General features: G+C 52.8%; 4 protein-coding genes across 4 annotated transcripts; 2 read left to right on the top strand and 2 right to left on the bottom strand.

Moving 5' to 3' along the window:
- Window positions 1–26: 26 nt before the first annotated feature.
- BO80DRAFT_368652 (cystathionine beta-lyase STR3) lies at window positions 27–3169 on the top strand (the record flags this gene model as incomplete). Its single annotated transcript, XM_025716349.1, has 5 exons — window positions 27–218; window positions 316–1359; window positions 1672–1717; window positions 2159–2303; window positions 2368–3169. 5 exons carry the CDS (start codon window positions 27–29, stop codon window positions 3167–3169), a joined length of 2229 nt encoding a protein of 742 aa, XP_025569777.1.
- A 1148-nt stretch (window positions 3170–4317) lies between these two features.
- BO80DRAFT_459746 (ferric reductase family protein) lies at window positions 4318–6428 on the bottom strand (the record flags this gene model as incomplete). The annotated part of the gene is made up of 7 exons (XM_025722357.1): window positions 4318–5296; window positions 5345–5443; window positions 5493–5680; window positions 5725–5788; window positions 5840–5960; window positions 6011–6261; window positions 6319–6428. 7 exons carry the CDS (start codon window positions 6426–6428, stop codon window positions 4318–4320), a joined length of 1812 nt encoding a protein of 603 aa, XP_025569776.1.
- Window positions 6429–7189: 761 nt separating this feature from the next.
- On the bottom strand, window positions 7190–8885 carry BO80DRAFT_450171 (putative cysteine synthase B; the record flags this gene model as incomplete). The annotated part of the gene is made up of 3 exons (XM_025721794.1): window positions 7190–7747; window positions 7804–8633; window positions 8693–8885. The coding sequence occupies 3 exons, from the start codon at window positions 8883–8885 to the stop codon at window positions 7190–7192; spliced, it is 1581 nt and encodes a 526-aa protein (XP_025569775.1).
- A 785-nt stretch (window positions 8886–9670) lies between these two features.
- Window positions 9671–11755, top strand: BO80DRAFT_368693 (putative MFS drug transporter; the record flags this gene model as incomplete). Its single annotated transcript, XM_025716352.1, has 7 exons — window positions 9671–9829; window positions 9867–10015; window positions 10070–10863; window positions 10923–11112; window positions 11189–11254; window positions 11332–11385; window positions 11455–11755. The coding sequence occupies 7 exons, from the start codon at window positions 9671–9673 to the stop codon at window positions 11753–11755; spliced, it is 1713 nt and encodes a 570-aa protein (XP_025569774.1).
- Between the last annotated feature and the right edge of the window lie 95 nt (window positions 11756–11850).

The raw sequence follows: 11850 nt of genomic DNA, 5'->3' as shown, positions 1-11850 counted from the left end.
CCCCCCGCCGCCCCGTCCCCGCAGCGATGTCGGCCTCAGGATCCGGTGGTGATGCCGTGAAGAAGGCCTTCCCTCGTGTCGACCTCGAAGGACACGATCTGCCTCCCTCCCCCGCCCCTTCTAGCCCTCACGCTGGCAGACGCTACAACATTGCCACGGAGCTAGTATACACGGAAGGAAATGATCAGTACAATGCCAGCAGCGTTCCGATCTATCAGGTACTAATCAATTCCCCGGCGTATTCCATCGCTCGGGTCACACCATCGGATATGGGTGATCAGGCTGCGGAGAAGGAGCTAATTGATGTCTCTGTAGAGTGCTACATTCAAACAGACTTCCGGTGGCGGAGGCGGCGAATATGACTACACTCGCTCCGGAAACCCTACTCGGACGCACCTGGAGCGACACCTTGCCAAGATCATGTCTGCCCAGAGGGCTTTGGTTGTGTCTTCTGGCATGGCTGCTATGGACGTGATTTCCCGCCTGCTTCGTCCTGGTGACGAAGTGGTGACCGGTGACGACCTGTACGGTGGCACGAATCGCCTCCTGAAGTATCTGTCCACGAACGGCGGTATCATCGTCCACCATGTTGATACTACGGCACCCGAAAAGGTGCGCGAGGTCTTGACCTCGAAAACGGCCATGGTCCTGCTCGAGACGCCGACCAACCCGCTCATCAAGATCGTGGATATTCCCGAGATTGCCGCGGCCGCCCACGAAGCGAACCCCAATTGCATTGTGTCTGTCGACAACACCATGATGTCTCCTCTTCTGCTCAACCCTCTCGAGCTCGGTGCGGATATTGTGTACGAGAGTGGTACCAAGTACCTGTCCGGTCACCACGATCTCATGGCCGGTGTGATCGCGGTTAACGACATGGCTCTCGGCGAGCGACTGTACTTCACGATCAACGCTTCCGGCTGCGGTCTGTCCCCCTTCGACTCGTGGCTGTTGCTGCGTGGTGTGAAGACCCTCAAGGTCCGGATGGACCAGCAGCAGACCAACGCACAGCGCATTGCCGAGTTCCTTGAAAGCCACGGCTTCAAGGTGCGGTACCCTGGACTCCGGTCGCACCCGCAGTACGAGCTGCACCACTCCATGGCCCGGGGCTCGGGAGCTGTGCTTTCGTTCGAGACCGGAGATGTGGGAGTGAGTGAGCGGATTGTTGAGAGCGCGAAGCTGTGGGCTATCAGCGTCAGCTTTGGCTGTGTCAACAGCTTGATCAGTATGCCGTGCCGCATGAGCCATGCCAGCATTGACGAGAAGACCAGACGGGAGCGTGCGATGCCCGAGGATCTTATTCGACTGTGTGTGGGTATTGAAGATGTGGATGATCTCATTGATGATTTGCAGCGGGCGGTAAGTTTTTTCTAATCTCTCCCCTCTTTGGGTGCTTCATCAAACTAATATGGAATCTAGCTGGTACAAGCTGGCTCTGTGAATGTCACGCTGGACGGATTCCAGGCGAACCCGGCCAACTAAGCTAAGCTACGGATGGTATTCATTCTATCCTCGGTATTTGGGGCATGGATTGAGTGCTGCGGTCATGATTAAGAGACGATCATTTTGGCGTTTGGGAGCATTTATCATGTGTGTGTAAAACCCGGGAATGAAATCTTAGAATGCACTTTTTTTTTTTGTTTAGCCGACGCGTGTTACGGTAGAATGGAGGCCCGTCGGCAGTTTTGGCCGCCAGCTCGGCCGGCATCGGAGGGCCGTTCCGAGGGGTTTTGCAAAAAGCTGCCCTCATCATTGGCCGGGCGGTTCTCGTCCGCTGCAGTTCGCCCATTAATTAATCCAGATTAATCTGATGTGATCTCTCTCTCTTCTCACTGCTGCATGCCTGGCGTGAGGCTAACTCCAAGCTACCTACCTCCACGATGGGCGTCTGAGCCGTCGGGCTTCCTTACCTTAATCCCTCGTTGACGTTTCTTCTCCGAGTGAGACCTGTTCGCCTTCGTCAGTCCCTCCCGGCAATTGTCTTCTCCTGCGCCTATCTGGATGACGTTATATTAGCCATCGCAGTTACATCCCTTCGTCCTTGTTTTCCTCGTTCTTTCTTTCTTTCTTTTTTCCCTTCGTCTGTCTCACTTCGTCTCCGCTTCCTGCTTCCATCCCCGACCGGCCACCATGCCTCGGAATGCGCTCTCCCCCGAAGCGCCGCTCACCATGTCGACAATCTCTGAGCAATCCATATCGACTGATTGGAACACCAACCGCTTGGGCGCGCGACTGGGAGTCGACGTTGCCAGCGCGGCGACTGCAGGAGCCTTGACATGCCCGGTCATCACGGTCATCGACCGGTATGCTCTATCTCGCTCGATTTCCACCTGCCGGGAAGCAAAACTAACCGACCTCATTATTCAGTGCGATCATCGAGAAAGCAGCAAAAGGCGTCCCCATCCGCCAGACCATAACCTCCTGCTTCCGATCCATGATCACGAAACCCGCGGGCTTTTTCCTCAGCACTCCATTCCTCCTCATCTACACGCTGTACACGGCCACCTACCTGACCGCGAACACGATTGACACGTTCACCTCCACCATGCGCAACAAGCCCTTCGAAACCGTCTTTCCCGGCACCGCCAAATTCCTCACCACCACCGCAGTGAACATGGGTATCTGTGTATATAAGGACGCCAGATTCGCGCGCATCTTTGGCGCATCCTCTCCTGCATCTGCATCTGCATCCACATCCGCATCTCCGTCGGCGCCACCGTCAAGATCCCCATCCGCGTCCACATCCGCCCCAGCCTCCTGTCACCCCTCGGGGGCCGCCAAAGTCCCTAAGATCTCATACTCTCTTTTCTGCCTCCGCGATAGCATCACCATTTTCGCCTCCTTCAACATCCCCGCGCTCGTCGCCCCCTCCATTCCGGACGCCATTGCCTCCACCCCCGGAATGAAAGCCGCCCTCGCGCAGTTCTCTTGTCCCGCTCTGATGCAGTTCGCCAGCACGCCCATGCACCTTCTCGGTCTGGATCTATATAACCGGCAGCCGCCGGGAGGATTAGGCTGGCGCGAGCGCGCCTCGCGCATCCGACGCGACTACATCCCGAGTTGCTTTGCGCGCATGGGCAAGATCGTGCCCGCGTACGGCGTGGGCGGTGTGGTCAATGTCCGGATGAGAGCATCTCTGATGGACTATTTGGAGAGGACGAAGAATTAGCCCTTTTTCCTTTATTTTTACCTCATTCACACTCTTTACCTACTACCATCTAGACTCCCTCTCAATTTCCAGCATATGATCCTTGGATCTTGTCGAGGTACATACATACAACATGCATAGACAGATGACGCACATTTCTGTTCTATCTCATCATCATCATCATCATATTTCTCATACTCTCCCCCCTTCCCTCCATTCCACTCTCCACTCCTAGAGACCTTACAGATTCCTCCCGGGTTGGCGTTGTTGTTTGATCATTCATTCATTGTTATCCCTTTTTCGGATCGGTGTTAGGGGTATAGATCTAGAGTTGTTTGTTGATCCTAGCTAATGTTTGGTTGATGATGAGATGTGCTTCCTTTTTTACTTCCTCCTCTTCCTTTTTTATCTGCTTGATTGGTTTTTGGTTAGATGATGACGACCTAGATTTTTGCTGCTCAGTGCATTTATTATGCTTGCCTGCTTTTTGAAGGGAAGGTTAGATGAGACACCTATCTACTTTTACCTCTGTTGTTGGTAGTGGTGGTTGATCTTGTTGGATTGCTTGGCTAGATGATATGATATATCGATCATTGTTGATCATAGAATTATATTTGATCTGACCTCATCGGATTTAGTTCGTTTTGGGTAGAATTGTCTATTGATTAAGAGTGAATGGGGGATTGGGTTTACCAAATGAGTATAGTATCCTCTTACACTTCATCTTATTTTGCATATGAGTAGTTATCTGAGAGTCGAGGGGAATCAGTACGACTAACAATGATCTTGCTGTACAAATGAAACTCGCGTACTTACATATAGTAGTAATATGCATCACGTTACATTTGATGGGGAAAGAAAATATTGTTCCATCCCTACTGTTATTTCTTGGAACGTGCTTTTGAATTATAGGATGGATGCATTGTATAGCTCGCGGCTATTTCCTATCTGCAGAGAAAGAGTATGAAAATCGAGAGGGGGGTAAATATGTACGTTCTGTCATGCTCTTGAAATATAGGCAAGCCAAGGCAAGCAGGATGTCTGTACAGTATACGGATCCGACGCCGGGGTATCCAGGTGCTTTAAGATGTCTATTATTTACCACCTGTTTACCTGTAAGTCAGATTATATTCTGCATCGAGTGAGAGGTTTCAGGGCGGGGTTAGAACTCACGAAAACGGTTCCGTATGTAGATATACCTCCTCCACGGAGCTGTTCTTTCGAATCACCTGGCTTTGTGCTTCCGCGGCTGCATTCCGCACATCCTGGATCATCGACGCCGGTCCGCAGGTGAAGATGGCGATGTGGCGCGCCGTGTGTGATGTCGTGCTGGCGGCGATGATCCCTTGGATGTCGGGTCGGCTTCCTACCTGGACCTTGTCTGAATTTAGGTCTGTCTGGGATGGGATGCGGTGTATGGAGTCTGGGGAACTCCCTTTTTCGCCCGAGGAGGGGAGGAGGGGGGAGCCGGACGCTGGGGTGGGGAGGAGGGTTGATGAGGTGATGTAGATGGATAGGGAGATATTGTCGTCGGGAATGCCATAGGCTGCTAGTTTGGATTTGATCTCTTCCCGGTACCACTCTGCTAGGGTGTGGGTTCGGGTTGCGAAGTACACTTGGATGGTTGGAGTGGGTTGAGTGGGCTGGTGATGGTACGATTTGAGTGCTTCTTCGAGGATCGGGAGGGAAAAGCCGCCACCGGTGCCGCCGGTGATGAGGATGACGGTGTCGAATCGTGCAAGGTTGGTGGACTCGGATATCCCGCCGTATGGGCCTTCGAGGAACACGGTCTCGGATGAGTTGGGCTTCTCGAGGGCGGTGTTTCCCAGGCTGGCGGTCAGTCCTCGGCGTGGCTTGATGTAGAAGATGATTTCTGGCGCTTTGCCGGTTTTCTCGGGGTCGTGGTGGAGGGAGCAGATGGTGAACGGATGGGTACTGAAGCAATGGATACCTCGTTGGAGGCTGAGAAATCGGACGAAGACGTGTTGGCCTGGACGCCAGGTCATGATGGTAGGAATCCTGACTCGGACAAGGCCGCAGGGGAGCTGCTCGATTATGGCTGTGTGGCGGCCATGCATAAAGTATGTGCGGATGTTGGCTATACAAAGGCTGAAGAGGTAGATAGCCCCCGTGGCGATGAAGTAGTCCCTGATGGTGTGAGCGTGACAGGATTATATGGGGTCTCTGGAAGCGTACCATGAGGTCAGACGAAAGTCGCAGTGGAAGAAGAAGAATATGATGAATAGCAAAGCGGCGAGAAAGTGGGTGGCCTTGAAGAACTCGTAGAAACGATTCCTGTAGGGGTCAGCTTGGCTTGTTCGGCGATGGTATAGATTGGTCTCACCGGATGGCTGGCAAGGACATAAGTGTCAAATATGCCTGCGGAATTAAAGCAGCAACCCCGGTCCAATAGGTCACTTCGGTTTTCCACTGCTCAACCATATCACCTTTATCAATGTGATAGACTATGAACGGAAACGTATGTACGAGCGCCAGGACAAACATAGCGTAACTGGTCCAATGGTGGAAGACCTGAGCAGTCAGCTTGTGTCTCAATCAGTCGGGGCTAGACATACTTGAAGCTTCTCATGAGGTACCCCAGTCAATGCTGAAATAAGATTGGCTTTTGCACTCAGTGCCCTGCTCGAGGTTAGCACCTGGTGATACCATCATACTTCGGATGTCACTGACAAGACAAATGGCAGTAAAGCCAACGCCATCCACCCGCTTCTCGTTGCAATCGGTGGGCTACTGCCATAAGAGACCGTTGCCGTATTGGGCCAGTAGTAAGGCCGGGGCCCTAGGGTCATGGCTGTCAACGGTCAGCCAAAGTTCCGATTCATCAGAATGCAGTGAGCCAACCCAAGAAGAATACGGTTCCTATCACCCCCAGGAGAATGACCCCCAGCGAATAGGTGCAGGAACGCAACACGGGTAGTTGGAAGCATTTGTAGGTGAGATATCTCCCTGCTGCTATTGATCGTTGCCAGACGGTAGATCTCTTTAATGGGAGCGGGCTGTGCTTGGAAACCAGGTGCAGTATAGTGAAAACACCGACAGTTGCACATAAAAAGTATATAGTATTTAAAGCGTAGACATGGTCAGATTGGTACCTATTGACAGCGTCATCAATATCACATTAGCTACACATGAGAATCGGAGAAAGGTACCAGTATCTCCAATGCCCGTAGCGATAGGCACACTGTTCTGGTGTCAAGGAGCAATCATCGGCTCGAGAAGAATGTAGCAGAACCGGTTGGTCCAGCCATGGAAGCCCCATGTTGAAAGGTTATTGTCCAGAGACGCCGGTCGACTAGGTTTTGTCCGACAATGCTCTGTATGACCATTACACCACAACGTGGTTCTAGAAGCCAGGGATATGGTCATTTCTAAGTGAGACCATGTGCCCCAAGGCGTGGGTTTTGAACAAACCAGGTAGGAACCCCAGAGGGAGGCGATGTAACAACATGGCCCAGTGATTCCTGATGGACTGACAACCATCACCCGTGGTACGAGTCATGGGCCTCCCGACCTAGCGGAAGCAGCAGCCTTGCCCCGAGCCATGTCGTTGTCCAGTAACAACCGGGTGCTCATTGGCCGGAAGGTGCTCACAATTGAGCAGATTTCTGTGTTTAGCGTGGAATGTATACGCATTCGGGCCGTGTGCCGGGAGACTAGCTAGCCGATCGTCATATTCTGCTATGACACTTAGCATAGTGACTTGTTGTCTGGGAAGTAGAATGAGTGGGCAGTTACCAGGCCGTTTCTGTTTTCCCAGCCCCTCTCTCCAGTCTCTTACATGGGCTGGTGAGCAGATTTGCGCGGGATCACTAGAGTAGAAGTGGAATTCTGATGCATTTGGATATTCTCGCGCCTCTGGCCGATGACCCGAGAGTGGATCCCGGGAAAAGGCAAATTGAAAGCAAAAGCAGATGAAGATTTCGTCATTGAGTAGACATCTAGTATGTAGCGAAGGAAAGAGAGTGAAACGAAGGAATGCAACGTCGCGATGGAGACCATCGTTTGCGTCCCCGATGCGGCCTAGTGTGGGTCCGTGACCGGGAGCGCCGCGAAACCCGCCGGCGCCTCGTCGTTCTTCTTCCCTGCTTTGCCAATAATCTCCGACGCCATTCCGCCGCTTCCCCACAGCATATGGTCCTTCAACGCTTGGTATCCTCCCCGGAGACTGTCCGCTTCGATCCCCTTCGCTCGCAGCACACTGGTGGCTACCCGCGCGGTATCTCCATTGTAACAGATCACCAGGACGTGATGGGCGTTCAGTTTACTAAGAACGCCCTCGTTGCTGAACAATGCTTCCAGCTCCAGCCACTGCGCCTTCAGCACAACTGGCTCAGAGAATGGCCTGGGCGTATGAGAGTCCAGGCTCTGCAGGGGAATGCTCACTGATCCCGGAAGGTTCCAAGTGGCAAAGTCCACCGCTGTTCTCAAGTCCAAGATGCAGCACAGAGGTCGGAGTACCATGCCGCTCAAGAGGTTGGGCGAAAAGCACCGGGGGGATTCGTAATAATGAGTGAACAATACGACGGGGCTCCTCTCCCAGCTCTCATCATATCGGTAAAGATCAACGCAAGCGAGGCTCTGGAAGAAGGGTGTCAAAATCACCTCAGCTTTGGGGTTCAAGATCGCTAACCTACCTGATTTTGAATCGGAGGGAACTTCTCGGGCCCTAGTTTCTGAAAGTACTCGCCAATGTATTGATATGGCAGATCGCAACAGAGGAACACACAGTGAACGGAACCATCTGGTCCCACTAGCTGTGACAAGGTACCGGCAGCTTTCCGTTTCTCTAGCATCTGGAAGAGGCCTGTCAAATTAAACCCGGATGACGGCCCACAGACGATCCCTTCTCGACACAAGTCCAAGGATAAGGAGTATGAGTCATGTGAGTTGACTTCTTCGAGCGCATCCAGTGCGTCCCTCCAGGGGAACTCCACGGGCTTCATTAGGGCAAATGACCGTGGTCCCGGGACCCGGTCCCCTGGCGCAGTGCAGACACCGAGCCGTAACACAGATGGCTTGGCTCCTTGGAAGTAAGTCCCCAATCCGGTCATTGTGCCAGAGGTGCCCATGCCAGCACAAATCACATTGATCTCCGGGAGCTGCTTGAGTATCTGGGGGCCGGTCCACCGGATGTGTGCATGCCAGTTGTCATCGTTCTCATACTGGTTGGGGTTGACAATATCATTGGACCGTGTGGCCATTACGCGGGCATTTTGGATACCTCCGCGCTCATCATATGGTTCCGGTTGAGACGGGCCACCGAACAGCGTGATGTGAAGGCCAAAAAATTGCATCAACCGTAGCTTGGCCTCGCTGGTCTTGTTACTCAAGAAGGCTCGCGTGTCGCTAATGCCGTGCATCACACGAGCGATCATAGACATTGAGATCACGGTGGATCCCGAGCTGTATTCGACAATCGTCTTCGTCCTGCCTGGCACCACAGCGGACTCAAGCATGTTCATCGCTGATTTCATCAGTGCCAGTGCCAGCCACCAAAGTTTCACCCACTGAGAGCAGACATACCTGGCATGGCTTTCACATTGTTTGCCGGGTGCATGGTCATCATTTTGGCATAGATCCGTACGCCGTCCTGGTGGTATGGATTCAATCGCTGGGGCAGCTCCACCAGCGGCAAAGGAGGCTGGGAGTCGGGGTCAAAGTACTTCTTGAGCGCATCCGGACCAAAGTATACATTATGTTCGTTACCGTTGGCCATGATGTCAGAGCTTGAACCAACAGGTGAGTAGCAATATGAATAAACCGGCATGGAGGGAAAGGAACATCATATTATAGGGCTCTGCTGCCAAAGGGTGCCGTGACCCCTCACTGCACTAGATGTGCTTTTTCTGGCGGCAGAATCGCATTCGGCGTATGATGCTGATGACCCACTGAGGCATCATGGTGTACATCCAGAATCCGCTTCAGGCAGTTCCTCGTCTCGCATTAAGCAGGTGCTGATGTGGCGGGCGTGAATCTTGGTTCAGCGCAACATTCGGATGATCAGTATCTTGCAGAAGTCACTCTTGAGGTCTAACTCGATAAGGACGGGCAACACGTAGATGGGGCCATGACATCTGGCAGCTTACTCAATCATGAATCAAGCAAATATTTTAATGCCGATACAACCAGAAAGATCGCCATAATCCATGAAAGAGAGTATGTATGACAAAGATCTACACGGAAGGACGAGGGCATTTGAGCAGGTTTTGGTCGATCCTTTTCCCTCTAACCCTAACCGGCGCTGGGTTGGCTTCTGCGGACGAGAAGCCATCTGTTCTATGTACTCCTCGACTATTCTGATTGCAACTGTGTGAAACATCTCTTATCGGTTTATACGATTCCGGCATCGCGGTCTTGATTCGGTCAACCCCTGGTTTAGAAGTCTATCGCGTCGCCGTTACGGTGCTAGGGGTCGACTTTATCTCAATTGACCTTTTTCAATTGCCTTTACTCCGGATTCTTTAGTTTCGTATCGCACTGCGAACTGTTGAGAAAACATAGATGTCTAAGACTTTGATTAACGAGGAGCCCAAGCAGGCAGACTCATCACCTGTCTCCCAAGATGTTGCCGCAGAATCAATCAGTGGAGAGACGAAAGCAGCAGCACCGCATGTCTTCAATGAGCAGACCAACTATGTCCCCAGGAGCACTATTATTATGGTAGGTCATTATCGTATGGATCTTGGGTCATCGATAGCTAACGTGCCAATGGATATTCCTGGCTTGCGCGGCAGTCGATCTGGTAGCAGTCATGGACCAGACCACGCTGGCAGGGAGTCTATCTATCATCGGAAATTCCCTGAACGCCAGCAACCAGACGTCTTGGATATCTGGAGGGTATTTTGTGTATGTCGGGTTCAATGACCAAAGAATAATGGTACTTGTACTGACACATTGCAGCACCTCGACCTGCTTCCAACTCTTATACGGGCGACTCTCCGATATCTGGTCCCGGAAATATGTCCTTTTTGTGGGCTTTGGTATCACTTTTGTCGGACTGTTAGCCTCGTCTCTAGCCCAGACAGCCACCCAATTGATTGTCTTCCGTGCCATTACTGGCATCGGCGGTGGCGGGCTCATGTCCGTGGCACAAATGATTGTCAGCGATGTGGTGCCACTCCGCGAACGAGGTAAATATCAAGGCATTCTCGGGGCCGTGGTTGCCATTGGAAATGGCATCGGCCCTGTCATCGGGGGAGCTCTCGCTTCGATATCGCACGACTCCTGGCGATGGATCTTCCGGCTCATGCTGCCACTCACAGCCATTGCCACGTTGGCGGTGCTGTTCTTCATGCCTTTGCGAAAGGTCACTGGCGAATGGAAAGCAAAACTGAAGGCCGTCGACTTCCTTGGGGCCCTCTTAGCTCTAGGAGGTACGGCTCTGCTCATGCTCGGGCTGACTTGGGGTGGTGGCGAGTATCCCTGGAAGTCAGCGCATGTTATAGCAACCATCGTCATTGGGGTTGCTGTGTGTGTGGTGTTTATGCTATGGCAGTGGAAAGGCGCTTCATATCCTCTAGTGCCCATGCATATCTTCAAATCGCGCATTGTCAACGGCGCCTGCTTAACCATGTTCATCAACGGGTGGAACTTGGTGGTGCAGCTGTACTACATCCCGACATTCTATGAATTGGTGTTCTACTACTCGACCACTAAAGCCGCTGCCATGTTATTACCAATCACTTTGCTGCAGAGTACGTCGCATATCCCATTATCCTCCCTCCCCTGGGCATTCGTACTCACTCAACATAAGCTGTAAGCAGCACCGTCTCCGGCCTAATCGTCCACTGGATCGGCCGATATCGAGAACCTATCCTGTTCGGCTGGATCATCTGGGCCGTCGGACTCGGCCTAATCTCGACCCTCGACAAATCATCCAGTCTAGGCAAACAGGTCGGATATAGCATTCTGACTGGTATAGGCGCAGGAAACACTCTACAGCCGTAAGCTCCACCCCACCCCACTCCATTTCGACCATCCTACTGTGTACAGGCAAAACAAACGCTCACAAAACCTTAGAGCCCTAATCGCAGTCCAAGCCGGTGTCGAACGCCACGACATGGCCATCGTGACTTCATTCCGGAAGTAGGTCCAAGCCAAGCCCAACATCCCCCTTCCCCTCATCCCACCACCACTAACACCCCATCTCCTCCCCAACACAGCTTCATCCGAAACCTAGGCGGAACTCTCGGCCTCGCCATCGCCGGAACAATCATGTACGTCCAATCTTCCCCCAACCCAACACATTCAACAATTTACTCACTCACCCACCCAACCACCCACAGAACCAACCTCCTCTCCACCACAACAAGCACCCTAAACCTGACCCCGACGGAAAAACAATCCTTCCTCGCCAGCCCCAGCAACTACCTCTCCTCCCTACCAACCGAACAAGCAGAACAGGCCCGCGCCCTCCTCATCCCCGCCTATCGAAAAGCCTTCCGGATTGTGTTCACGGTGAATGCGGGCCTCGCGGCGTTGGCGTTTTTCTTGGCGCTGGGGTTGATTCCCCAGGTGGTGCTGGAACGGGCGGATGATGAGCGGTTGAAGGTGGAGGGGAGGCGGATGGTGGAGGGGGAAGAATAGTAGATCAATTGAAGGTAGGGGCGTGGGAGGAGTGGGAGGAGTGGGAGGAGTGGGAGGAGTGGGAGGAGTGGGAGGAGTGGGAGGAGTGGGAGGAG

The sequence above is a fragment of the Aspergillus ibericus genome (genome assembly GCF_003184845.1).
Source record: "Aspergillus ibericus CBS 121593 unplaced genomic scaffold BO80scaffold_74, whole genome shotgun sequence".
NCBI lineage: Eukaryota > Fungi > Ascomycota > Eurotiomycetes > Eurotiales > Aspergillaceae > Aspergillus > Aspergillus ibericus.
Note: the sequence above shows the minus strand (reverse complement) of the source record. Positions and strands in the feature narration are given on the sequence as shown.